The sequence below is a fragment of the Aptenodytes patagonicus genome, chromosome 5 (genome assembly GCF_965638725.1).
Source record: "Aptenodytes patagonicus chromosome 5, bAptPat1.pri.cur, whole genome shotgun sequence".
Taxonomy (NCBI): domain Eukaryota; kingdom Metazoa; phylum Chordata; class Aves; order Sphenisciformes; family Spheniscidae; genus Aptenodytes; species Aptenodytes patagonicus.
Window position 1 is genome coordinate 62,564,311 of NC_134953.1, and position 25,948 is coordinate 62,590,258.

General features: G+C 38.6%; 1 protein-coding gene across 3 annotated transcripts in view; it reads left to right on the plus strand.

The window, feature by feature from the left end:
- USP24 (ubiquitin specific peptidase 24) overlaps positions 1 to 25,948 on the plus strand; it is a 69,112-nt gene that overhangs the window by 25,086 nt on the left and 18,078 nt on the right. For 2 of the 3 annotated variants that reach the window (XM_076340137.1, XM_076340139.1), the window contains exons 12-49: positions 938 to 1,041; positions 2,220 to 2,327; positions 2,832 to 2,927; positions 3,050 to 3,211; positions 4,439 to 4,483; positions 5,058 to 5,165; positions 5,786 to 5,935; positions 6,717 to 6,848; positions 7,371 to 7,482; positions 7,735 to 7,811; positions 8,715 to 8,855; positions 9,010 to 9,063; positions 9,252 to 9,367; positions 10,077 to 10,143; positions 10,315 to 10,425; positions 10,833 to 10,931; positions 11,013 to 11,183; positions 11,821 to 11,906; positions 12,055 to 12,148; positions 12,409 to 12,564; positions 14,904 to 15,001; positions 15,770 to 15,865; positions 16,021 to 16,249; positions 17,203 to 17,362; positions 17,662 to 17,817; positions 18,339 to 18,409; positions 19,174 to 19,334; positions 20,210 to 20,271; positions 20,626 to 20,817; positions 21,120 to 21,237; positions 22,595 to 22,739; positions 23,195 to 23,314; positions 23,564 to 23,689; positions 23,912 to 24,010; positions 24,220 to 24,302; positions 24,530 to 24,671; positions 25,103 to 25,222; positions 25,604 to 25,824. In XM_076340137.1, the coding sequence (XP_076196252.1) occupies positions 938 to 1,041; positions 2,220 to 2,327; positions 2,832 to 2,927; positions 3,050 to 3,211; positions 4,439 to 4,483; positions 5,058 to 5,165; positions 5,786 to 5,935; positions 6,717 to 6,848; positions 7,371 to 7,482; positions 7,735 to 7,811; positions 8,715 to 8,855; positions 9,010 to 9,063; positions 9,252 to 9,367; positions 10,077 to 10,143; positions 10,315 to 10,425; positions 10,833 to 10,931; positions 11,013 to 11,183; positions 11,821 to 11,906; positions 12,055 to 12,148; positions 12,409 to 12,564; positions 14,904 to 15,001; positions 15,770 to 15,865; positions 16,021 to 16,249; positions 17,203 to 17,362; positions 17,662 to 17,817; positions 18,339 to 18,409; positions 19,174 to 19,334; positions 20,210 to 20,271; positions 20,626 to 20,817; positions 21,120 to 21,237; positions 22,595 to 22,739; positions 23,195 to 23,314; positions 23,564 to 23,689; positions 23,912 to 24,010; positions 24,220 to 24,302; positions 24,530 to 24,671; positions 25,103 to 25,222; positions 25,604 to 25,824 (4,588 nt within the window). The remainder of the gene's footprint in view (positions 1 to 937; positions 1,042 to 2,219; positions 2,328 to 2,831; positions 2,928 to 3,049; positions 3,212 to 4,438; positions 4,484 to 5,057; positions 5,166 to 5,785; positions 5,936 to 6,716; positions 6,849 to 7,370; positions 7,483 to 7,734; positions 7,812 to 8,714; positions 8,856 to 9,009; positions 9,064 to 9,251; positions 9,368 to 10,076; positions 10,144 to 10,314; positions 10,426 to 10,832; positions 10,932 to 11,012; positions 11,184 to 11,820; positions 11,907 to 12,054; positions 12,149 to 12,408; positions 12,565 to 14,903; positions 15,002 to 15,769; positions 15,866 to 16,020; positions 16,250 to 17,202; positions 17,363 to 17,661; positions 17,818 to 18,338; positions 18,410 to 19,173; positions 19,335 to 20,209; positions 20,272 to 20,625; positions 20,818 to 21,119; positions 21,238 to 22,594; positions 22,740 to 23,194; positions 23,315 to 23,563; positions 23,690 to 23,911; positions 24,011 to 24,219; positions 24,303 to 24,529; positions 24,672 to 25,102; positions 25,223 to 25,603; positions 25,825 to 25,948) is intronic. The other variant, XM_076340140.1, reaches the window with a different exon arrangement.

Consider the following 25,948-nt stretch of genomic DNA (forward strand, 5'->3'; position numbering starts at 1 on the left):
GTCACATTGGCAAGCCTCCAGTCATCCGGGACCTCCCCCGTTAACCAGGACTGCTGATAAATGATGGAGAGCGGCTTGGCGAGCACCTCCGCCAGCTCCCTCAGCACTCTCGGGTGGATCCCATCCGGCCCCATAGACTTGTGAGTGTCCAGGTGGCGTAGCAGGTCATTGACTGCTTCCTCCTGGATTACGGGGGGTTTATCCTGCTCGCCATCCCCGTCTTCCAGCTCGGGGGGCCAAGTACCCTGAGGATAACTGGTCTGCCTGTTAAAGACTGAGGCAAAGAAGGCATTGAGTACCTCAGCCTTTTCCTCATCCTCAGTGACAATGTTCCCCCCACATCCAATAAAGGATGGAGATTCTCCTTGGCTCTCTTCTTGTCATTAATATATTTGTAAAAACTTTTTTTGTTGTCTTTAACGACAGCGGCCAGATTGCGTTCTAGCTGGGCTTTTGCCTTTCTCATTTCTTCTCTGCACGACCTAACGAGATCCCTGTACTCTTCTTGAGTCGCCTGCCCCTTCTTCCACAAGCGGTAAACTCCCCTTTTTTTCCTGAGTCCCAGCAAGAGCTCCCCGTTCAGCCAGGCCGGTCGTCTTCCCCGCCCGTTCTTCTTACGGCGTACAGGGACAGCCTGCTCCTGCGCCTTTAAGACTTCCTTCTTGAAGATCGTCCAGCTTTCCTGGACCCCTTTGCCCTTCAGGACCGTCTCCCACGGGACTCTCTCAACCAACGTCCTGAACAGGCCAAAGTCCGCCCTCCGGAAGGCTATATTTCTTTGAACTGATAGATTTGTCTGTAACAGTAAAGAAAGGGTTTTCAAATGAAGATAACTTTGTTCTTCTCCCTTTTAAAAGAACTTGTTTATTCTTATGCATTTAGTGTATCTAATACTGTTTTAAATATATTAATTTAGTTGCCTGCCTTTGTTTCATAGGTAATATAGACCAAGCACAATACTGTGATCGTATAAAGGGAATTATTGAACTGCTGGGCAGTAAATTATCTTTAGACGAGCTCACTAAAATTTGGAGAATTCAGGTAAGCAACCAAGACTCGGCAGGTGCTTTTAGACTGTATTACAAAAGCAGACATTCTAGTGGTGGGATTTTTTGGTTTATAATATAGGCATCTCTTTATTGCAAAGTGGAGGTGTTGAGATTTTAATAGTATAATTAATGCAAAGGCTTTCTTCTACTTCTTCCTTTACTATTTAAAATGAAGTGTTCTGGCAATTTCTTGTAACACAGCTGTTAAATCTTATGAAGAAATTCAGATCTTTGCAACGAGTGTTAAGGGGCTGCAAAAATATTTGACTTGGAATAAGAGGTTGTCAGCCTGAAATAGGTGATAGTGTTTGTCTAGACCAAAGACCATGCCTAAGGATATTAATTTTCGTGGCTGGAGGTATAAATTTGAATGCAGCTCACAGTGTGACTTTAAAGAGAGTGGGCTCAAACTGTATGAATTCCCATTTAACTTCCTGTACATACGTATAATTGACTGACAAGTCATCTTTTCACATTCACTTTATGTATATTCAACTTACCGCTGTGTAGGAAAGGTGGTTTGACTGCTTAATGCAAATGATGTGGAAATTTTGACCAGAAACGTAATCTGCTGCTGCAGGAAATGGTTTTTTTCTCTGTCCAAATGTTGAAGTTTTAGACTAAACTCATTGGACGCTGTCAGATCTGCAGTATGTGTGGGTGTGGTAGCAAGTCTTGCATGCTTAATAGAGCTGAAGTATGATTCTAGCTCGCTCACTTTTATTCTTTAATAAAATGCAATACTTCCTCCCCCCTTCTGGCTGTTGTTACCATGGTGCTCCCATCAGTGTGGGAGGAGATTTTGTATTGCTCACTTTTGAGTAAAGCCTTAAAGAGTGTCAGGGATGGAGCACCCCACACGTGAATTTAACCAAGCAATAAAAATGGTTGTGTTTGTATTGCTGGCACCACACCTTACAGTGGTATGTGCCATTGCAGCATTTGAAGCTGCTGTAATAATGGCAGACCAACTTGTTCTTTCCTGCTTTAGAATTACTTCCAAAGACCTCTGACAGTGAAATGAGGAGCAGAGACAGTTATTCTTACCTTGTGTTTCAAAAGCTTATTCTTTCTCATTAATATGAATAGTAGGATAACGCTTACATGAAGATTTTTCTGTCTCATTTGGGATAAAGACCTACCTTCATGTGTTTTCCTTCCTCTTTTCAGTCGGGACAATCCTCCACTGTGATTGAAAACATACATACCATTATTGCTGCAGCTGCTGTGAAGTTTAGCTCTGATCAGCTCAATCATTTATTTGTCCTAATCCAAAAGGTAAGTTTTCACATGAATTTACATTCCTTAGGAAGAGAATTGGTGATACGTACTCGTGCATCCAGCCTACCAAAAGGCAAATGCCTTGAATACATTTATATTTTCTATATAAAAATATAAATATAAAATTGGCTATAAAATAACACTTCTAATACTGATTTTTTTTTTTTTTTTTTGTTAACCCAAAAGCCTGATCTGCTACTGGTACTGCTAATTGACTTAGATTTTAAGTACATTATATAGGCAGTGCTAAGATACTTAAAAAGTGAGATTTTATTATTATATTTAATCTCTTCTAGTTTATATTTGAAAAAGAGTTGGGCAAATCAGTACTGTAACTCCCAGTAAGAAAAATAAGGAAATATGCATGGTGGAAACATACTTGTTTGTATTTTGATTTGCCTGCAGTAAAACAACTGTAAATTGTATTTTTGTGTCCACTTGAGACTTAAGACTGATGGTGCTTGCTGCTGTAATAGTGAACGTTATTTCTTTGCCACACAGAGCTGGGAAACAGAGAGTGATAGAGTGCGACAGAAGCTGTTGAGCCTGATAGGGCGCATTGGTCGAGAAGCACGGGTGGAGACAACCACTGGAAAGGCATGTGAATGTGAAATAAAATCTATCTTTTTTTTTTTTTTTTTTTTTTTTCTTTATTAAATGTAGGGTTGCTAGTCTCTGTACTTCCTAGGTCCTGACTAATCTTGCACTTCTTCCTCTAGGTTCTGGAGGTACTTTGGGAGCTGGCTCATCTTCCAACATTACCATGTAGTCTTATTCAGCAGGCCTTGGAGGAACATTTGACAATCCTCAGTGATGCCTATGCAGTAAAAGAAGCAATCAAAAGAAGCTACATCATTAAATGCATAGAGGATATTAAGAGGGTTGGTTTATTATTTTATCTTTTCCAAAGTGAAATGTTATCTAGCCTTGATGTTGCCCTTTCTTTCAAGATGCACAAATTGCGTGTCCCATCTGTAAGTTCTTACCTTGGGGAGTCCACGAGAGGGGTAGGCTTTGTGTGAGCCAGTTTGTTGACCATGAGACTCATAGTAAGTCTCTTGCCTTTGTTTTAAGCAAATTTTCAGCACAAGGAGTGATCAGTTTATGGGAAACTACCAGGATGGGCCCAAGGTTAGAATTTGCAAATGGAACCACTGTGAAGGTATGTCAGTATTTTAACTGTCCCTTTCATGTGAAAGCCTAGATTAGTTTTCTTTGAGTTAAGCATGTGTTCTGTCATGGCCATTTAGTCTCAAAATACAAATCAATATTTAAATCATAGTAGTTTTGTATTTTAATAAAATACTTAAACTCTTTTCATCTAACATAAAGAAGTCATTCCCACAGCTGCCTGTGCTAAGATGTTTCCTGGCAGCAGCAAAGATGTGCATGGCTTAAAAGACTGCATATACTTTATCCTGCACTGTCCACATAGCAGGCAGTTTTTCTTGAGGTCTGCAGGAATGCTCCTGTCTTCTTTTTTTCAGTCTGAAGTATACCCCGTAAATAAAGAAAAAGGCTTGTACTTTTTTCATTCATTTATTTCATGGTAAATCAAGTTTTGTCTGTGTTGCAGCATCTGTAGAGGATTTTAGTTGTTTAGGAGGCATAGTATGTTGCTTCTTGATATTGATCACACTTTTTTGCGTGTGTGTGTTTATGAATACAATTTCAAACTTTGAGTTCTCAATCTCTGTAAAACTTGCAGTCTTTTCTTTTGGATCTTCTCTTGTCCTTTCCTGTTCTTGCATTCTTTTTAATTACATTCTGGCAAGGGCCTTAACAGAGGTGCTGCAGTGGGGAACACTAAAGGAAAGCTGTCATTGTAGGCTGAAGGGGATTGGGGTAACCATACAGAAGATGTTTAAAAATACATCATTTTCTTATTTCCCTTCATTAGATGAAATGAAGACATAAACTGGGAGGGAATGTAATATTAAGGCAGTATTCTCAAATACATGAGAGAGTCTTCAGTAGAGAGCTCTGTTATGGGCAGGTTACTTGAATCTAAGTGTGTAGGTGGTATTGGTTGTTGTCAGTATTTAAACCAGACATCGCTTCTCTGAACAAGCAACCTCAGTACTGGTTTGTGTGGTCAAACTTTACAGAAAATGAAGCCTCCCAGAAAAGTGATGAGCAGTTCTAAAAATGAGGTAGGAGGGTTATTCTTTGCAGGATCTCTTTCAAAATGCAGCTTAAGTATCCTTTGCTTCCTCTCAGAGGGCTCCTTGCAGCACCAATCAGAAATTTATTCTTGCCTCTTAACCCTCAGTAGTATTTGAGGTTCTTTCTTCTATTATTCTTGCTTTAGCAATAAGTAACATCATTTGACTGGATTTGCCATTTTATGCCCTAACAGGCCTGCTTCATCTCTCATAATTGAGGAAGGTGGTGGTGATCTTCTCTCCCTGGTGCAATTGAGTTCTTTTTGTCTACTTAATTTGCATGTTCTCTAGCAAGGAGGTGGTACTTTGGGCTTAACAATAAGGATAGCAAAATAGCATATGTGTGTGTCAAAGGACTTCTTGTAGAAAGTGAAGAAGGGCACCTTGAATGTGTTTGGAAAGGGACTAGGAACAAGTAACTGAAGCCTTCAGAGCTAGTAGCTGTTGTTTTGAAACAGCTGCCTTAATAGAAATCGTTAGGCTTCTAGGAGTCTAAGAGGAAAGTTAATCTGTTGTTGAGCATGTACACATGTGTAATTGTTTTTACCTTTCCTACTACTAGTCATCCCAGCACAATAATCCTCAGTTTGTGTGGGTGGTGCCAGCGTTACGTCAGCTCCATGAAATCACACGTTCATTTATTAAGCAAACTTACCAAAAACAAGACAAGGTAAGAATATATGCTGAGATGATTTTTGAAGCCCTTGTTATGTCTGTGTGGCCCTGTTTCTGTAGAACATGGAAGTTTGAATTTAGAAGTGAGGGAAAAAAAAACCCCAAACTAAAAAACACTTTGACAAGTACAGTCTAGTGATGTACCATAAACAAACTGTTCAAGTAGAGATGCTGTGTTGTGTGCCGTCCATTTCTGTGCACGTGTGTGTGTGTATATATATGTATAAATCTGTTTGCTATGTCAGGACTAATTTATTTTATTCTCAGCTTTTTGTAGAATAATTAACAGCCTGTTAAGAAATAAACAATGGCTAATGTTTAGACCAGCTGCTTTGTAATTGAATTGACATTGACTCTTGGAAAACAGACTAAAATACCAGCAAGTCACATGTTATACAGTGGCTGAGTGGAGGTGTGGGACTTTGCAATCTGCAGCACGTGTGTTTCAGCACATGCTGAAAACACCATCATCAGGGGGCTTTGGGTGCTTGGAAGGGATACAGCTGACTGGTGAGGGGGGAACATACTCCTTCCATTAAGAGACGTGTGTGTGCACATGCCTGTTTATCTATTTTCTGAAAAACCTCTTTTCTCAATGTTTTTTTGTTTGCCAAGAGCATTATTCAAGATTTAAAGAAAAACTTTGAAATAGTGAAGTTGGTGACAGGAAGCTTAATATCATGCCACCGTCTGGCTGCATCTGTGGCAGGTCCAGGAGGGCTTGTTGGAGCAACATTAGTGGATGGCCGATATACTTACCGGGAGGTACATGAACCCTGAATTTCTTACTACCTTAGTTTTTTTTAAAGCATGATGTAGTGTATCACTGACCAAGTTGCATAAGATTAGGTGATGTTTCATTTTTGGAATTCACTGGTATGTATGTTCTCTCTGGTGAATAATTACACCAGTTTTTATTTATAGTTCTGTCACTTATCTGTTAGGGCTTGTTGTAGCCTTGTTATTGTATTATAGAGCAAGGGTGGGCAAGCATCACAATCTACAAGTTTCTTAGCAAAGTCTTTAACTGGTTGAGAGCTAGATCTCCCCACCCCAGGAACTCCTGTCTCCAAACCTGTGCAGCTTTCAGCTTCTCCACCAACTTCAGTTCAACTACCCTTGTAGAGACTATACCTTTGAATTTGGTGTGAAGCTCTTGAAATCTGAAACAGATTTTGTAGTTAGGACATAGAAGCCACACACACAGATAGCTTGTAACAGTGTGTTGCTACGGTTTTGATAATTATTTTTTCCACACTAGTTGTGACTTAGTAACTAGTGTCAAATAATATCAATATCAGTAAAGTAATAGCAAATCCAAGGGGACTTCAGTGTTCCTTTTTAGAAAGGTAATCAAAAAGAAGTAATGTTAAAAATTGTGTAAAATAGAAATAAATCTCACTGCAGAAACAATTCCTGTTTTCTAGGCTTTGCAAAGTGTACTGTTACTTGACAACTAAGTTTGCAAAAAAATAAAAAGAATGCTCAGAGTTCTTGTTTCAGAAAGAAAAGTCTTAAGCTTGAGTTTTTGTTTCCTCTTTCTCAGTATTTGGAGGCACATCTAAAATTTTTGGCATTTTTTCTGCAAGAAGCCACCCTTTATTTGGGCTGGAATCGTGCCAGGGAGATCTGGGAGTGCCTTGTAACTGGCCAGGATGTTTGTGAGTTAGATCGAGAGGTAAGAAAAACTTGAAAAGTTGGTGTCTGTGGTTGCAGAGTGAATCTTAATGGATCATTAATAGCACGTGTATTTGTTGAGACGTGTGAAATGTAAGTAGCAAACACAAACTAATAATGCATTTATATGCTTTGTGGATGCATAGTGGAGCCACTGTTACATGTTCACTTATGACTAGGATGCTTTTTTAACATTAAATTTGACTGAAGGAGGAACATTGGCCAGGAGATTAGTTGCAGGTTTATGGATGCTGGTTTGAAAAGGGGTATGTGCAAGTTTGCGGAGTCATAAAAGAGACATTCAGCATTATTTGGGTGAAAGACGACCATGAAGATGAAGTACCCTAATGATGCAATACAGCCTGTATAATATGTGAGGTTACTAGGAGATTAGATTTTGAATCTCTTGCTGTAGATAATAAGATGAGTTACTGTAGTATCTGACATAGCTTGCCAATGCTGTATAAAGCTAAAATATTTGCCATGACAATGAGGTAAAAATACATCTGCCTTTCATTCACAGATGTGCTTTGAGTGGTTTACAAAAGGACAGCATGATCTAGAGAGTGATGTACAGCAACAGCTCTTCAAAGAGAAAATTCTTAAACTGGAGTCATATGAAATTACTATGAATGGTAAGAAAATGGCTTTGGTCAACAGATTTGTTTTTGAAATATAGACCAGAAATTTGCTTCCTATAAGCCTTCAAATTAAATATCCAAACAGTTCTGTAAATCAATATAGTAAAGGGGTCTTTTTCTATCATTTTGAGTTTTAATAGTTGTAGAGGGAAAAGGTCATCTCCTGTATTTATCTTCATTTTTTCAAAAAAGCAGAGAAACTTAGCCTGACCTGAATAAAAACCTTGCACCTTTTTTCACTTTCAGGTTTTAGTTTATTTAAGACTTTCTTTGAAAATGTGAACCTGTGTGACCATCGACTAAAGAGGCAAGGAACTCAGTTGGTGAGTGTTCTGCCAAGTTCGTTCTTGTATACTACCTGTGGCATCTTGGGGATGGGAGGAGGTGAGACAAGGATTCTTTAGCAGCTGTTTGACATGGTCATGTTTGTATTAATATGCAGATTGTCCTTCTAGCATTAACATTGTTAAATTCTGAAGCTAAAACTCCAGAATTACAACAGTTAAAATTCAGCAATTGGTAGCTGGAAGCTGGTACATAGCTTCTAAAACTTTGCAGGAGGAATGAGTGGACCACTTTTTTATTAATGATCATGAATTCTAGTGTGCATTTTTTGCTTCTCCCTAGCAGGGAAATAGTCCTTTCTTTTTTTGTTGTTTTTTTTTTTCTTCTTCTTTACAAGAGATTTAGGCTTACCTTATTCACATTCTGCTCTACAATAATTTTTAACTCTATGATCCTTCAATGTTTTTTGTTAAATTAATGGTTATATGTTAAGTAGTTTTCCATAGGCATTTTAGATCTTTATCACAGAGAGTTAACTTACTTCAAATGCATAATTTTTTGCCAAGTATCATAGCAGGTTTTGTGATGGTTTATTATGTGGTTAGTTACCATGTTGACCTTTGTGAAACAAATTCCATTCCTGATTAAACTTCTCCGTGCTTTTGAAGTTTTTAATTTTTCAGTTGGCTTGACTGAGAGTGTTCTTTGGAACTTGTTTATCCACCTGTAAACAAATTTTTTTCTAGTATAAATATACAAATCCGCAGCTATTGATTTCACTTTGCAGTGTGCCAAAGCTTGGCAGGGTGTTTGAAAAGAAAATTTTTAAGATTCAGTCAAAAGATGCTTTTCCAGCAGATGGAAGACTTCTGTTTCTGTGGTTCAACTCACTCTTGTGTAAGAAATCCAGTCATGTTTTACTGTTGTTCTTTCTTGTGTAGAGTGTAGAAAAACTGGAATTAATAGGAATGGATTTCATTTGGAAGATTGCAATGGAGTCACCTGATGAAGAAATTGCCAATGAAGCTATTCAATTGATAATAAATTACAGCTATATTAATCTAACTCCTAGATTGAAAAAGGTAGGCATATATTTGTACATGAAAGTGCTTTGACATTCATAGACCCTTGATACTCTGCATGTTAAAAGGTGTAATTTGTTGGGTTCTGTCAGTTTATGAGTAATTCCCATGATTTTGGTTTAAGTTCTAACTCATTTGTACGTTTTATCTTTAGGATTCAGTATCACTGCACAAGAAATTCATTGCTGATTGCTACACACGATTAGAGGTAAAGGACAAATTTTAATTGTTCTTGTACCTACACCCTTTTTCAGTTTTGTATCTTAGAATTAGAATAATTGACTACGACAACTCTATTTAAAGAAAAATTTTCTTTCCACAAATATTTCTTGTCCTCTTAGCTCTCCAGGACGTACTAATTGTAAACCAGCACTTACACTCTGCTTTGTATTCTAGGCAGCCAGCTCTGCACTCGGTGGTCCAACATTAACACATGCTGTTACAAGAGCTACAAAAATGCTTACAGCAACTGCTATGCCTACAGTAGCAACATCAGTTCAGTCTCCTTACAGGTAGGCCTGCCTTTAAAAGAATATATATGACAGTAGACATTTGTTCCCAGCTGCTGCCCACATGATTTTGAGTGCTAATTAAAATTATTAGTATTGGTAGTTGTATATTCTGATGGTTTCTCAGTTGAATATTCCAATTACAATGCAATTTGAGTTCCAAAGAAACTTTGAAAAACCTGTGGAGTTAAAAAAAACAAAAAAAACCCCCAAAAAACCACAAAACCGAACAAACAAAAAAAAAAACCACCAAAAAAGAACACCCCCACCCCCAAAAAACAAAACCAATCAAACAAACAGAAAAAAAACCCACCACAAGAAAGCCACCAAAAAACCTACAGACTATTACCAGCCTATTATTTATGTAATATTTCTGGGGCAGCGGGTTGGGTTTTTTTGTTTTGTTTTTAATTGGGAGAGAAAAGGATGGTTTTTCATCCTCTAGCTTAACTTACGCATACCTAAATGTGTGTAGCTTAAATATGTGAGTGCAGGGTGGGACCTTTAGAAACATGAAGCTTCTTATGAAGCTGGCTACATCTCAAGCAGTATAACGCAAGCTTCTTGGCCTGTTTTCCTAGTTAATTTCAACTGAATTAACTCCCAAATTTAAGGAGTTATAGTTGAAAATGGCTAATTCATGGTAGTTACCCATGGGCATTGAAAGTAATCTCTGAGACGAGTTACTCTTGTTTTCAATGTTTATCTCTAGGTCAACTAAACTTGTAATAATTGAGAGACTGCTGCTGTTGGCAGAGCGTTATGTGATAACAATAGAGGTAAGATATGTAATTTCTTACTAGGCAAGGCTAAGAACACAACTTCCAATATTATTAAAAATAGTGAAAGTTATTTAAACCTATGCAACTCTAGTAACTTGTGTTACATACCATCAAAGAAATGTCTTTGTTTTCAAGGGTGGTATTTACTGTCTTCCGTCTCTTCTGTAGGACCTTTACTCTGTTCCCCGAACTATTCTACCTCATGGTGCCTCTTTCCATGGACATCTTTTAACACTTAATGTTACGTACGAGTCTACCAAAGATACCTTCACCATAGAGGTATGTGTGCACAGATTATGTGTGTCATGCGGTGTTGATCATGTAGCTACTCTTGGGTTTTTTGATGCCTGGATGGAACAGAGTGAGCTGGTTTTAAGGACTGCCGTCAACTTGAAAACTCTATTTGAAGATGTTAAGAGTGTGTATAAGGCTACTGTAATGGAAGCGTCTGTAGGCTAAATGTATTTTGATCATCATTCCGGGGTGGGAGAAAGAAGTTGTTTGCTTACTGTCAGCGATGGAGCATTTCTACCGCTGTCCTACCCTGTCAGTCTCTTTTGTGGACAATACCTTTACTACCCTATGCAGAGGAGCAGGAAGACTTTAATAGAAGATTTTTCTTTTTTTTTCTCTTGGAATTTACTGGTTGAGCAGACTTACTGAACCAGTGTCGTTTAATTTTACAGGCTCATAGCAATGAAACTGTAGGGAGCGTCAGGTGGAAGATAGCAAAGATGTTGAATTCACCTGTGGATAATATACAGATATTTGCCAATGACAGCCTGGTACGTTAACTATAAAGAATTCTCATTCTTTATGAAATTGAGTCTCTTTTCCGGAACTAAATGATAAATATTTTCTTGCAGCTAACCGTAAACAAAGATCAGAAACTACTCCACCAACTGGGCTTCTCTGATGAACAAGTCCTTACAGTAAAAACATCAGGAAGTGGGACTCCATCAGGGAGCTCTGCAGATTCCTCAACCAGTTCCAGCAACAGCAGCAGTGTATTTAGCTCATCCTATGCAATGGAACAGGTACAGCACAATAGCCTGAAACCTTCCCTCAGATTTTTCCTGGAGGGGGGATAGTTGGGGGAGACACAGCTGGCATGGAAGAGGTACAGTAAGATGAGACAGAAGCTGTTCACATCAGCTTGAGTATCCCGTCTTTAGCAGTCTGGTTTTGCTTTCAAACTGCGATTGAAATGAAGCATTTAAATACATGCATGCAGATTGGACTTTATAATCTGTATTCTGTGAGCTGTTGTAGCCTGCTTGGTGTTTATTAATCTCTACAAGGGTCTTTTAAACAAACACAACCCATATGACTTAATTTTGAGATTGTATATTTGTTGGGGGGAGACATTTCCAGATTTCCGCTATTAATAAAGCTGCAGTATGAAAATAAACTAAGAAGCATCAACTAGCATGTTCAGACCACTCCTGGTCTGCTTTTTATGTCAACCCTAACTAACAGTTGACTTCAAAAGTCGATTGTTAAAAGGGAAATGGGGTAATGTAAAAATTCAGATGTTGTCTCAGTGTAGAAAGTGGCTGAGATTTCTACGGGCCAGGCTGGCATCTGGGTCAGTTGCTTCGGTGAAGAGCTCTCTTAAATTACTTGCAACAGAGAGGGGAGAAAAAGACCTCTGTGTTTCTGCTTGCTTCTCAGGAGAAATCCCTCCCTGGAGTAGTCATGGCTCTCGTGTGTAATGTGTTTGATATGCTTTACCAGCTTGCCAATCTAGAGGAGCCAAGGTGAGCAAACTAAATGGTTATTAAATATTGAAGAAATGCTCACACTGCAAAGTTTGAATAGCTACTTATTTCACAGTGTGTAGGCATCCACCAGGCCACAGTGTGGCTGAACCCTATTTTGCACAAGTAACTTCTGATAACTTTTCAGGATAACACTGCGAGTGAGGAAACTTCTGCTCTTGATTCCCACTGACCCAGCTATTCAGGAGGCTCTTGATCAGCTTGATTCCCTGGGAAGGAAGGTATGGATTAAACAATAACTAATCTTGGTAGCTTAACAAAAAGGATTTTACTACCAGATTTCTTTAAATCCCCTGTCAGATTGTAGTCTGTGAAGGGTTTGAAACTCTACTGCAGAATAATGCTCATGTTAAGGATTATTGACTTATTTCCAGGCAGCTGGAGGTGAGAGGGTTATTACAGGGCTTATAGGAAATGTATTGCCAGTTACAACAAAATGCGATAGTCTCAAAATATTTCTTCTGTGGCTTATTCCTCCTAGAAAACACTGCTATCAGAATCAAGTTCTCAGTCTTCAAAATCACCATCCTTGTCTTCAAAACACCAACATCAGCCCAGTGCTAGTTCAATACTAGAAAGTCTTTTCAGATCTTTTGCTCCAGGCATGTCCACCTTCAGAGTGCTCTACAATTTAGAGGTAAGAAAACAAATTTACTTCTTTCTACTTGTGTTTCTGAGCACTAAGGTTTAAGTAGTTCTAAGTATCTTGGGCACGTGTCTACCATGACAGGGTCATTATGCAAAATGCAAATGTCATGTCATAGTCTGCTTTTATGTACGTGATAAATTATACACAGAACAAAAGGGGTAAAAAGTTCTCCTTTAGAGGCTTTACTGTGCAGCAAGGCCCCTCTTTTTGTGATTTGCAAGGTGGAAGGAGTATTCTGAAGTAAGTGGAGAGGAGCAAAGAAACATCAAAGTCCTTATTGTTTAGGTAAAATTCCTGCTTGAATCTCCAGAAACTCTTGAGTATGTGATTTTTAGTGTATATATAAAAAAAAAAAAAGTTGGCTCTCTTAAAAATTAATGGGAGCTGTTGTTTAGTTTGATTGGTTTTGCTCGATTCAATTTGAAAGAAAAAGAATGCTAACTTCCCTTCTATATAAGTCTACCATACTCTGTCTGTAGAGGCTAAGGAGGAATATTTTTGAGAAGCGTTCAACTGTGAAGAATTTTCACTATCCAAATGTGCAGGGCCAGAAGCTTCTGGCCTGTTTTAGCTGTGCATGCAAAGAGAGTGGAATACATACAATTTTTTTACCCCTAAGTATTCTCCTGAGTAAGTTCTTTAGCTAAAACACTGGATTGGACCCTGTAAAAAGGTTCTTTCCAAGTGTTCAGTGCATGAATTTTAAAGAGTATAAGAGAATGGTGTCATTGTTAGGACACTGTAATCTGCACACTCTAGGAAGCTGGACGGTTTCTAGTTCCACTTGCAGGTCCCACTGTTTATAAGGACTCATTACAAATATGGTTTGAACAACTTGAAGTTGGAGGACCGGTTGCCAGCAGCTTCAAAAACAGTGGACAAAGTTATTTCATTCCTGGTGTGTGCCAAGATTACTGTAGGAATTTTCTTGTAGTTGCTTTCCTTTGGGTTTCTGCAGTCTAATGTTAGCTCTTCGTCTTCCTACACTGTCATCACACTGCAGCATTAGGATTCCCTCCTTTTCTGTACAGCTGGAATGAAAGATATCTGATGATGTCTTTGAAATATGTTGACAAGTTCTACAACTGAAAGCAAATGGTTTAGCATATCACAGCAAGGGTATCTCGTTGAACTGGCAAGTTATATTACAGTATGACAAGACAGTTATCTGCTGCTTCTATGCCAGAGAAAATAATAAAAGCAAGTAATAAATTGCTTGCTTTTCTGCCAAGGGATGAGAAGTAGTAAATTGGATTAGATGTGTAGATTGTATAAGTGGACTTGTTCCTCAAATCCAGTCAAGCCAATTGGAAGATGATTTCTGTCAGGAAAAGGATGATGTGCTTTTTTATCCCCTCAACTGGTGATCTGTTGAAAATATGGGAACCAGTCTGAACTGCTTTCTGAAAAAATGTGCACAGGAAATTTGCAGAGTACATGAAAGATATGAAAATTAAATGTTGCAGATGTTCAGGGTTATATCATGCAGTGTTGTGATAAGATTTCATGCCTGGAACTCTGTAAACCATTCTTCTGACCTGTGAACCTGGAAAAGATGTATTTTGTTTTCCCACATGCAGCGTTGTTGGCTGTACGTGCCAAAGAGACTTTTCAAGAAAGTAAATAACTTCTGGGGGTTTTCTGGGGTTTTGAGAGGGGCTGGGTTTTTTTTGTTTGTTTGGGTGTTGTTTAGTTTTTTCTTATGTAAAATGAAGTGAAATTGGTTATAAATGTACATGAGATCTGACCTACAGAGACCGCAGACTTCCTTATGGCCGTATTTCTGAGCATAATTGCATCCTGTGAAGTTTAGCGCAGACTTAAAACAGGAGGGATGATACAGTGATGATGTTCGTAAGGTCCAGAATTACCTGGACCATCTTTTACAAAAAAAAACCCACAATAATAGCAATACAGTTATGTTTCAGAAGGCACGAATCAATAAGTAAGCCATCTGTAGGGTGTTGTATGGGATACTGTCAACTGAAAATCTAGAAAGGAGAAGGATTCAGGCTCTTAAGGAGCACCAACTGAGCCTGAAGACATCATTTCATGTGCTAGAGGATGTACTTTATCCTTTCCCTTAACAAGTAAACTGCAGTGAGAAAAAAATGCCCTTTGATACAAAATAAATGTCTGTAATAGCCATAGCTCTCCTGAATATTTTTAATGTGATTTCTCTTTACTGACTACAGCTTTTCATAAGTGTATTGTTAATTGCTTCATTTGTAGTGGATTTTTTTTCCTGTTATACTTTTAACCTTCAGCAGATAAAGAATACTAAGGGCGGGGGAGTGTATGCATGCTTATTTATTCATTTATTTTAGGTACTGAGCTCCAAGCTGATGCCAACTGCAGATGATGAAATGGCAAGAAACTGTGCCAAGTCTTTCTGTGAAAACTTCCTCAGAGCAGGAGGTTTGAGGTTAGATTTCAAAATCTTAACTCAATTTATAACGCTTCGTTTAGCTAGCAGTTCTGCATGGTTTCCGATTTCCACACCGTAGCACGCTAGTAAACCTGTCAGCTTCTTTTTCAGAGAAAAAATATCCACCCAAAGCTGTTTTTTCATTATCCAGTATCTGAAAAGCTACTGTAGCTACCATAGCAATATAACAGAGTACATGTTGTTAAACCCCAAAATAAAATTAGGCACAGATAAGCTTGTGAAGTGTAGCTTTTATTAAGGTAGTTATTTGGATAGTTAGCATTTAAGTGTTTCAGTTCAAATTTGCAAGTGTGTACATTACACTATGTCCTGCATAGATACCAGTGGACATTTTAAGCAGTCAAAGCATAGCTCGTGCAGTGAGAACAAAACTGAATTTTACAGTCTCCAAAATTCAGACCCTTCCGATAAGAGTTGAGGCACAGTGTGAGTGGTTTGGAGACCTGGCAATACTGCTTGTGCTTGTGTCAGACTTATCAAGTATATGTTGCTCTTGGTAATTCTATCCACTCCCCCCTGCCCCATAGATCCTGAAGCATTTTCCAGCAGGAACAGAAAGCTTCCATCTGTAGATGTAGGAGGAGAAAATGGGGATGTTAGTCTCCAAAGATGCCAGTTTGACAGTTTTAACTGGCACTCAGCTGACTGAATAGGAGGAGGGAAGGATAGAGATAAATTAATTGCAGCTCTCTCCTAATGTAAAACATTTTCAAACGGAGTCTGTCTTATTGATTTGTTCTTAAGTTTGGTGGTGAATGTGATGCAGAGAGATTCCATCCCATCAGAAGTAGACTATGAAACAAGACAGGGAGTCTATTCCATCTGCCTGCAACTTGCAAGGTATGTAATTGCTTTTCATTAGAGAAAGTGCTGCTTTCTTGGCTTTTAGAGTGTGGCTTGTAATATGTAAGATTAATTGGTACTTTGAGTTCTGTTTCATTCACTTGCTGTGAACATTCAAAAACAAGCCTGACGTTTTTGCTCTGTGAATGTAGGTTCTTGCTTGTTGGCCAGACAATGCCTACCTTACTGGATGAGGATTTCATTAAAGATGGGGTAGAAGCATTGTCCTCACGCCCGTTCCGTAATGTCAGCCGACAAGCAAGTAGGCAGATGTCCATTTGTGGAACACCTGAGAAGTCATCCTACCGACAGCTCTCTGTGTCTGATAGATCCTCCATTAGGGTAGAAGAAATCATACCAGCAGCAAGAGTTGCCATACAAGTAAGGAAGTGTTTGATTTATGGTGATGTAGTGGTGTCGTCTCCAGTGACAGCTGTGTAACTCCTGGATTTTTAATCAAAAGTCTACCTTTTATACAGGTTCTTGCCCAGGCTCCATTTAAAAGCCTCTGAAAATCCTGACCATCGGTCTCTCTTCTCGATCTTGATCTGAATTTTAACATAGTCTCAGAAATTATTTTGGCAGTACAAAGGGAAGCAGTACCCCAAAAGTGCTTACCAGAAATAGATCTACACAGAAATGTTACTTGTGATTTATTTTCAGTCACGCTTAACTCTAAGATCTTATTCTTGTTAATTTTCTGTGAATAAAAAGGAGAAGGTTCCTGCTTGAACTTGTGGCTTGTAGTCCATGTTTCTTTGAATTAGAAATTTTGGGCAAGATTTTTGTTTCAAATAGCTCATTAAAAATTGAATTTGCTTGATGGTACCCTGGGGAAGAAGGAAATTTTTATTTTCAATACTTTAAGAAAATGCTATTTTTCCCCTTTAATAGGCATGTCAGTGTAATTAACCTGAGGCTGGCTATTTACTAAAACAATCTAATCTGACAAGAACTCAACCCATTTGAAAGTTGAGTCCAGTTGAAAGAAACTTCATAGTTAACGTAATAAGTATGCTATGTTAGGTTCTTGGGCAGTGCTTCCCAAATGGATTGATATGATTGAAATCAGCATGCCTAACTCCAGATAGGGGATAAGGGTATCTACCTTAGTGGAGAATTTAAAAACAAACTACTTCCCAAGGAAAGATCAGTATTGCTCCCTTAATAGGAACAAAAAGGCTCTTGTATCCTTGAGCCTGCTTAGAGAAGAGAGAGGAAAACAAATCCAAATGTCAATTTGACATGATCCAGAAGATACATTCTTCTTATCCCTGTCATTAACAAAGGCTCTTGAATATTGCAGAAGTAACTGCTGTTTCTTGTTCCTTCAGACTATGGAGGTGAATGATTTCACTTCCACAGTGGCTTGCTTCATGCGACTCTCTTGGGCTGCTGCTGCAGGACGACTGGACCTCGTGGGAAGTAGTCAGCCAATAAAAGAGAGCAACACTTTATTTCCTGCTGGGATTCGAAACAGACTTAGCAGCTCAGGTAGGTTAACTATGTCTCTAAGCCAATCTAAAGAAAGTGTTTGGTTTATTCTTAATTGAACACTTTCGAAGCTTGAAGCTGAATTCATTGGAGTTGGACTTGATGATCCTCTTGGGTCCCTTCCAACTCAGGATGGTATATGATTGAATTACACAAATCTGAGCAAAATGCTTTACATTCATGTGGCATTTGGAGACATGGCATTTGGAGAAGTTTTTTAAATTGCAGAGAACTGACCAGAAGCTGGAAACATCTGAAAAATGTAATGGATTACAGCACTTGTTCATTTCTTAATGCAGGAAGTAATTGCAGTTCAGGAAGCGAAGGAGAGCCAACTGCGCTGCACGCTGGTATCTGTGTGAGACAGCAGTCCGTATCCACCAAAGATGCTCTGATTGCTGGAGAAGCTTTGTCTCTCTTAGTAACCTGCCTTCAGCTACGCAGTCAGCAACTAGGTATGAAATAGAATTGGATTACTCACTATTTGGAATACAAGTAAGGTGGGGGAAGGCTTTTGGAGACAGACAAGTACAAAAAAAAAAAACATGGGAAACTTCTGGCTTTGTAAGCTGAAACAGCTCAAGTTAAAAACACAAAATTTCATTAAAAAATACAGGGGTGTTTTTCCAGGACTGAAGAACAGGTGGCATGAAACAAGGCATGTAGTGCTGTGCCTTAATGAAATGTTTTGGGAAAGCTGAGTTACTGCCAGTATATAAATATTTGCACTGGCTTTGAAGTATGTAATTCTGTAAGTGCTGCTGTTTGCATAGCTAGTGTTTAGTACTTGAACCTTTGTGTACAGGAAGTGTAAACATTGGTGGTGGTGGAAGGCGAAGGAAAATGCTGTTATAACGTGGTGCCATGTTGACGGGGGGATATCCTCTAGGTCCTGTGGTATTTTAATGCAAGACTGTAGCTGACTTACTTTAAATTATTATTTTAAAAAAGATAGCCTGGTACTCTTCTGTTCTAGGATCTTTTTACAATTTGCCTTGTGTTGCCGATTTCATCATTGATATACTGCTTGGATCACCAAGTGCTGAGGTGAGGGTCTTTCTCTGAAAATTTCTTAAATGTTATACTTCTGAAATGTGTACACTTTGATCATTTATTATGGTCTGAAGATAAATTGTTCATTACAAATATTCCCACAGTTTTTTGTATTTGAATGAATAACCCTGTATAATTGTTAGTAATTCCAGTATCTAGTGATGTGTTGATAGAAAATGCTGAAGTATTACATTCTTTAGGCTTGTTTAATCCATGAGGCGCACAGGACTGTGCTCTGGCTAGTCTAAAGAAAATACTCTCATTTTGGTGAGACAAATTCTGTAGAACTAGTACTTTAGGGAAAGTTCCAAGTAACTTTCATCTCAAAAGATTTGGGTAAGATTTAATGGACTCTTCTGAACTCTTGAAAAATTCTTCCAAATGTCAGAACCCTCCTAAAATTTATTCTTTCTGATTTAAGATTATTCTGGATATTCTAAAATCTAGAGATTTTCAAGTCACGCTGCTTCATTTCATTGCATCTCATATATTTTGCATGAAGTCATTGCATCTTTTCCCCCTTATCTGAATTTATTATCTGTGTTTAATAAAGCATCAGAGTTTTTAGCTCAGGGATGAAAGTAGATTGCTAAATCCCTATAAACAGAGAAACCCTGGCTGGCGGGTGCAGAGCTCATAGTCTGGTTTACACAAGCTTTTCAATGTCTATTTTTTTCTGTCAGATTTCTAACAAAACAGAAGTGTGGTTTTTGCAACCTTTGAGCAACTGCTAGTGTTTGACAATGACACTGTTTCAGATTCGTCGTGTTGCCTGTGACCAGTTGTACACCCTTAGTCAGACAGACACATCAGCTCACCCAGATGTACAAAAGCCAAACCAGTTTCTCCTGAGTGTTGTTCTTGGTGCCCAGCTGCCTCTTTGGTCACCAACCAGCATCATGAGAGGAATCAACCAGAGGTAAGTCAGATGCGTGTTTATTGAGGAATCAAATCTATCACATTTTTAAATGAGTAGCGCTGTGGAAGCTCTGAGGCACAAGGGATTAGGACTTCACAAGTCTGTAGAAAGTAGACATCCCTGTCAGGCCCCAGATAGTTTTGGAAGTATGTAAATTGAAGGGAAATAAAGCTGAATTCTCAAAGTACAACTCTTCCTCTGTGAACTCTTATAGTTCAGCTTACTTGACTTCCCATTCAGGAGGTGGTAATTGCTAAATAGGCCTGCTTTTTCTAGGATGTGGTCATGGCAGTCAGAACCTAGCTGGAATCCTGCATGAGGCATAGAGGTGATGGGATGTATGACAGTAACATTGAATTTATTTGATAGTATTGCATAGATCCAGATCAGAAACCAATCCTAAAGGCTCCGGCCTTTACAGTGATGTCTTGACCCATGACTTCACCTGATTTCTTGTTGCTTATGTTACCCATTACACCTGTAAAAACTGTAGGTGTCAGTCCTGTTAACTTGTCCCTGACGGGCCAGAGGTTGTTGAATTTAACAGTAACTTAAAACTGCAATTTCTAGAGGAATCTGAATAGAGGAGTAACTGAGAAGTTAAAACATGTTGTTGTTTTATCGTTGTCTGATAATTAACTAAAATTGTTATGAGGTGAAGGAAGAAAGCAGGATTAAATGTTATTCATAACATTCAGAAGTAGCTGTTGGGAAGGAATTTGTTTTAAAGCTGTAGCGTGTGCATGCAGAAGCATACCTAGATAGCTATGCTATTTTGGATTAGATGGACAGAGCGTACAGGCCTTAAAAGCAACTGCGTAGAAAAAAGTTTCTGATTTTAAATTAAACCTTTCTTCTGTTTGTACCTGTTTCAGACTTTTGTCCCAGTGTACAGAATATTTTGACCTGAGATGTCAGTTATTGGATGACCTCACATGTAAGTATCTACAAGTGCACATGTCATTCTAATTGCACCTTCCAAGCATGTCTTCCTTCTGTAGACAAGATGTGGAATTGCCTTCACGGAGGGGTTACTACACATGAACTTGATGTGACCTGCCAGTGTGCTGGCTGTCCTGTGTTAATGCCTGGCATGGACTGTTCTTGGCATTCAGTAACAGCAAGGCAGCTCGCTCCTTTTGGAAAGTGAAACGAGTTCTTTTGTGGAAGGTATACTTTGTACACATTGTGGGGGAAACTAGACCATTACCAAATTGTTTTAAATTCTTTGTATTTGTATTCTACATTTATAGAGCTGTTAATTTTTCTGGGTTTTCTTTTTCTCTTGCAGCATCAGAAATGGAACAGCTAAAGATAAGCCCAGCTGCCATGCTAGAAGATGAGATCACCTGGCTAGACAATTTTGAACCCAACCGCACAGCTGAGTGTGAAACCAGTGAAGCTGATAACATCCTGTTAGCAGGACACTTGAGGCTCATCAAGACTCTCCTTTCACTTTGCGGGGCAGAGAAGGAAATGGTTGGTAGGTATCCCTTTTTAGTCTAAAATGACTAGACTAGTGTGAATTCTGCATAGCACTAACAGATGACTTGATCAGTAGACAGTACGTGTGAAGACATTATAATACATCGGTAGAAGTGATACAGAGCTATAAGGAGTAATTTTGGCAGTACCTTTGTTGTACCTTTGACATTTGATAAAATATTTGGATATGGTTTTTGTTGATATGGTGCTATTAAGTGATTTTGCTATTATGGAACACCTTTTGACATTTGCAGTGATAATGTAAGTACTTAACAGTAGATGTGGATTACTGTGTTATAGGTTCATCTTTGATTAAGCCATTGTTGGATGATTTCCTCTTCCGAGCATCCAGGATTATTCTGAACAGCCATTCTCCAGCAGGCAGTGCTGCAATCAGTCAGCAAGACTTTCATCCAAAGTAAAAATTGGGTTTTTTTGTTTATGTTGGGTTTTGTCCTAGATCTCATGAATGCAAATGTCACACTGAGGCTACAGATACTAGGATTTAATACCAGTGTTAGAGCACTTCTCCAGTTCTCTACATTTTCTACATAAGTGTCCAAACAGCATTTTTGTAAGCTTTTGTGTGACCCAAAACCTTTGCTTTTCTGTACTTCCAAAGTCTGTGCTTTGTTTGTTAGATCAATGATGAACTGCAAGCACAACTGAGTGCTGATTTCATGAGTCCAAAGAGTACTCCTTTAGCTCATCATCGCTTGGGAAGTTGGCTAAATTGGAGCACGAGCAGGAAATTAACTTTCCAAGCCCCTTGTAAATGAGAATCTCAACAGTTCCACTATTTTCTTTTTCCCTTCAAAAGAACTGCATTTTGTAAAAAGCTAATGCCAAGCAAGTCTCCTTGCACCTGAGAGTTGATAATAGCCCAGAATAGATCAAATGGGGAAAAAAAAAGAGTGGGCTTTCTCTTTCCTGTGACACCTGCCTTCTGTTATTGCCATACAATATCTGAAGGGGTGGGTAAATTAGCTTGTGTGGAGTTTTGTGCTGCTGCAGCTGGATTGCTTACAGTACACTGAATAGTTGATTTTAGAGTTGGATCAGGCATATCCACACTGCCTTCCCACAAACCCTAAAGAAGGTTCCAGTGGAGCATTTAGCAACCCCTGAACTAAATGGGACTTGCTACACCTTAGTGTTTTGCTCCAGCTTTGCTCCACTGGAGTTCATCTCAGGCATGCTCTTTTGTTTGCTTAAAGTAAATAAAGCCTTTTCTTTGGCCTTTAGAAGAAAGGGCTAGTGTGTTTGATCCATTGAAAAGAGCTAAGTAGAAGTGCTTTGTACTGGTCTATCACAGCTTGGGTCTAAGGTCATCTCTTGTAGCAAGTAAGTTATCTGGTCTAGCTCTTTCAAAGCTTGTCTCCCTGTAAATAAGTCATTATGTCTCCTTCAGTGTTACAGTGATAGAGAATATCTGTCTGTTTGTCCTCAGACATACAACCAATTCTGTGTCTTCTTTATATGGCACCTGCTTTTCCTTGCTACTGAATGTTTACAACAGGTGTCTCCATGTCAGTAAGGGAGGCTTATTTAAAGGAGTGGAGTGTTCCTGGTGCTGCTCTTCTGATTCAATTCTTCCCTGTTCCCCTTCCCTAAGAAAGAAAAAACAGCACTCTGCAGTCTCTCAGGAGTGTTTTATCATTTAAAGTGTTCCTTTTGAACATTAATTGTCACTTGTTCTGAGTAATATGGCTTTCTGGAATTAGAAATAATTGAGTTATCTACAAAATAGATCTCAAATGTGGTTTTCTTTTCAGGTGCAGTACAGCAGATAGCCGATTAGCTGCTTATGAAGTGTTAGTAATGCTGGCTGATAGCTCACCTTCCAATCTCCAGCTTATTACAAAAGAGCTGCTTTCTATGCATCACCAGTGTGACCCTGCGCTTACCAAGGAGTTTGATGTAAGCAAGAAACCTTTTTAGATTTGTATTAGCGTGGTTTGGAGTACTGTGTATGATGTACTTAACTGCTCCATTCATGAAATTTCCATGGTCTTCAATTTAAAATGACAAAAAGCAGATAAGAGTAAATGCAGACCCATTTGATCTTCCTCAGAAGCAAATACTCCAGTGAGTCTTTGTCAGTTATTATCTGGATAAGAAAGAAGTATTTCCTAAATATCACCAATTTTATTTAGATACATTTTAGGCCATTTTTAACAGTTTTGTGCAAAGTGTTAAATATCTAAATGACCAAATGTAGCGCTCTTGCAATCTTTCAGAGTTTATATTTGTGGTTTTCCATTAAATTTCTCTTAACAGCTCATATAAAGCTAATTATAAAAGCTATAGTGTGTTGTTGGAGTATCATGCTTTTTATAACTGACTGGGACAAAAAAATGTGTTTGTCATTCTAGTATCTTCCACCAGTGGATAGTCGCTCCATTTCAGGATTTGTGGGACTGAAGAATGGTGGTGCTACTTGTTACATGAATGCCGTCTTCCAGCAGCTATATATGCAGCCTGGTCTTCCAGAGGTAATTGGTTCAACATCCAGTAAAGTCCTCTTTTTGGAATTACTGTCACCTGAACTGCAAGTTCATCTTAGCACCATTTGTAGATGATTGTTTAAATAAAACTAAAACTAAAACTGTATATGTGCGTGTGTGTGCATAAATACACACAATAAATACATAAATTATAAGTTGTTGTGCTGTGCGTCATGACAACTTACAGTAATAATTTTGCCAAGAACCAATTTAATAAGGTTATTTGTTTCCTTCCAGGCCTTGCTTTCCATTGATGATGATACAGACAATCCAGATGACAATGTGTTCTATCAAGTTCAATCTCTTTTTGGTCATTTGATGGAAAGCAAGCTACAGTATTATGTACCTGAGAACTTTTGGAAGGTATTACGTCTTTTTGTTTAGAATACTTAACAAAAACTTTTTGTTTCTTACTTAACAAGTAATAATTTATTCAGCCTTTTCTCATTGCAGAATTTCTAGAGATAAAGTAAGTTCTACTTCAGAGTCAAAACGTAAAAATAACAAATGTCTTAAAAAATCACTTTCTTTAATGATATGTATATGGAACAACCACCTCTTTATATATATTTATACTTTATATAGATTTTCAAGATGTGGAATAAAGAACTTTATGTTAGAGAGCAACAGGATGCTTATGAGTTCTTCACCAGTCTTATAGATCAAATGGATGAGTACCTCAAGGTAAAAACCTCAGGGATTTCTTTCCTTGTTTATATGCATCTCCTTGGTACCTTTTCTCTTTCTCCTTTGTTCTTCAGAAAAGAAGGCAGAGAGCCATTTGGCTTATTTTATAATCTACATAGTATTCAGAGGTTTAAAATTCCTGTTGCTTTCTTGGTCTTTCACTCTGCAATATATCCAACTGATGCCTAACTTTACATCTCCAACAGAAAATAGGAAGAGACCAAATATTTAAGAATACTTTTCAAGGAATCTTCTCTGATCAGAAGATCTGCAAGGACTGTCCTCACAGGTAATGTTAAATTTAGTGCATTAGTTACCAAGTTATGTGCTCCCACAACTATTAAAATATGTAGGTCAAAATAGCACAAGAAGGTAGAGACATGCCTTTGTGAGCATCACAGCTGTTGGTAGCTATGGGGCAAATGCAATATTCTCCCCTAAGCATATGTCTTGTTAATGCAAGTTGGATGGGTTCTACTCTGTCAATGCCTTGACTATTTTTCTTCTTGAATTTAGATATGAGCGCGAGGAAGCCTTCATGGCTCTCAACCTCGGTGTGACTTCATGTCAAAGTCTGGAAATATCATTGGATCAGTTTGTTAGAGGAGAAGTTCTGGAAGGAAGCAATGCATACTACTGTGAAAAATGCAAAGAAAAGGTATTGGTTCTTAATGTATGTGAAAGAAGATTCAGCTGTAGCTTGATATTTTCTTAAGCATTACATAGTCATAGAAGCCACGCTTAGGTACTGCTTACTCTTTCTACACTGAAGACATAATCAAAAGGTTAAATCCATAAATCCATGCAGATAGCAGTCTTCGTTCTCTGTAACTCGTATTGTAGACTGAACATTTAGAGGGATGGCAGGATGGTAAAATGTTCTGTAACGTACCAGCCCACTGCACAAACTCAGTGATACCTGTAATAGTACCCTATCTGTATGTATTATAGTCATCCTATGGTCATCCTGCCTCCCGGGGCTGTATTGTACATCGGTTCAAGATGGCTGGAATTGTGCATCTGTAGAAGAATAGTACAGAATGCTTGAGGTATATAGATAGAGGTGATACTCTTTTTTTTCTTTTTAAGAGAACTACAGTGAAGCGCACATGCATTAAGGTCTTACCTAGCCTGTTGGTGATTCACCTGATGAGATTTGGTTTTGACTGGGAGAGCGGACGTTCTATTAAATACGATGAACAAATAAGGGTAAGAAAAATTTCCTGTATGGTGCCCCCCCCCCGCTGCTTTGTGGAGTGGACAGTGGCGTGGACTCTCACTCTTCCTATTCATTCTTCCTTCTTTTCCCCACATTTTGATACAGGGATTTTGAGTACGTGGTACACTTACAACATGATCATGCTACAAGTATTTTTTTCTTAGAGCTTTCCTTGTCTGTAACATTCTAGGGGTCCTTTCAGAAAGCAAGAGCAAAAAAACTCTGTAAAGACATTTTATTTAACTTCTGTGTCATAAGGATAAAAAGTTGCTGTTCCCAGTGTGGGAAGTATTAATACAATTCTCATAAAATTACACTAAGCATGTACACAATATAATCTCTCAGTTAATCTGAAATATCTCTTCAAACAGTTTCCCTGGATGCTGAACATGGAACCTTACACTGTGTCAGGGATGGCTCGCCAGGACTCATCCTCGGAAGCGGGGGACAATGGTAGAAATGCAGATCAAGGAGGCGGAGGCTCCCCAAGGAAGAAAGTTGCCCCTACAGAAAACTATGAGCTTGTTGGTGTGATTGTTCACAGTGGCCAGGCACATGCAGGGCACTACTACTCCTTTATAAAGGACAGGAGGTAATGGCCAAGAAGATTTGTGTGGGGTGTTTGAGAGCGGTCTAAAGACTACTTGTTTTGGGAAGATATAGTGAGCCATTCAGAGCTCTATTGGAAGCACTCTTCCCTTAACACCCAACACTGA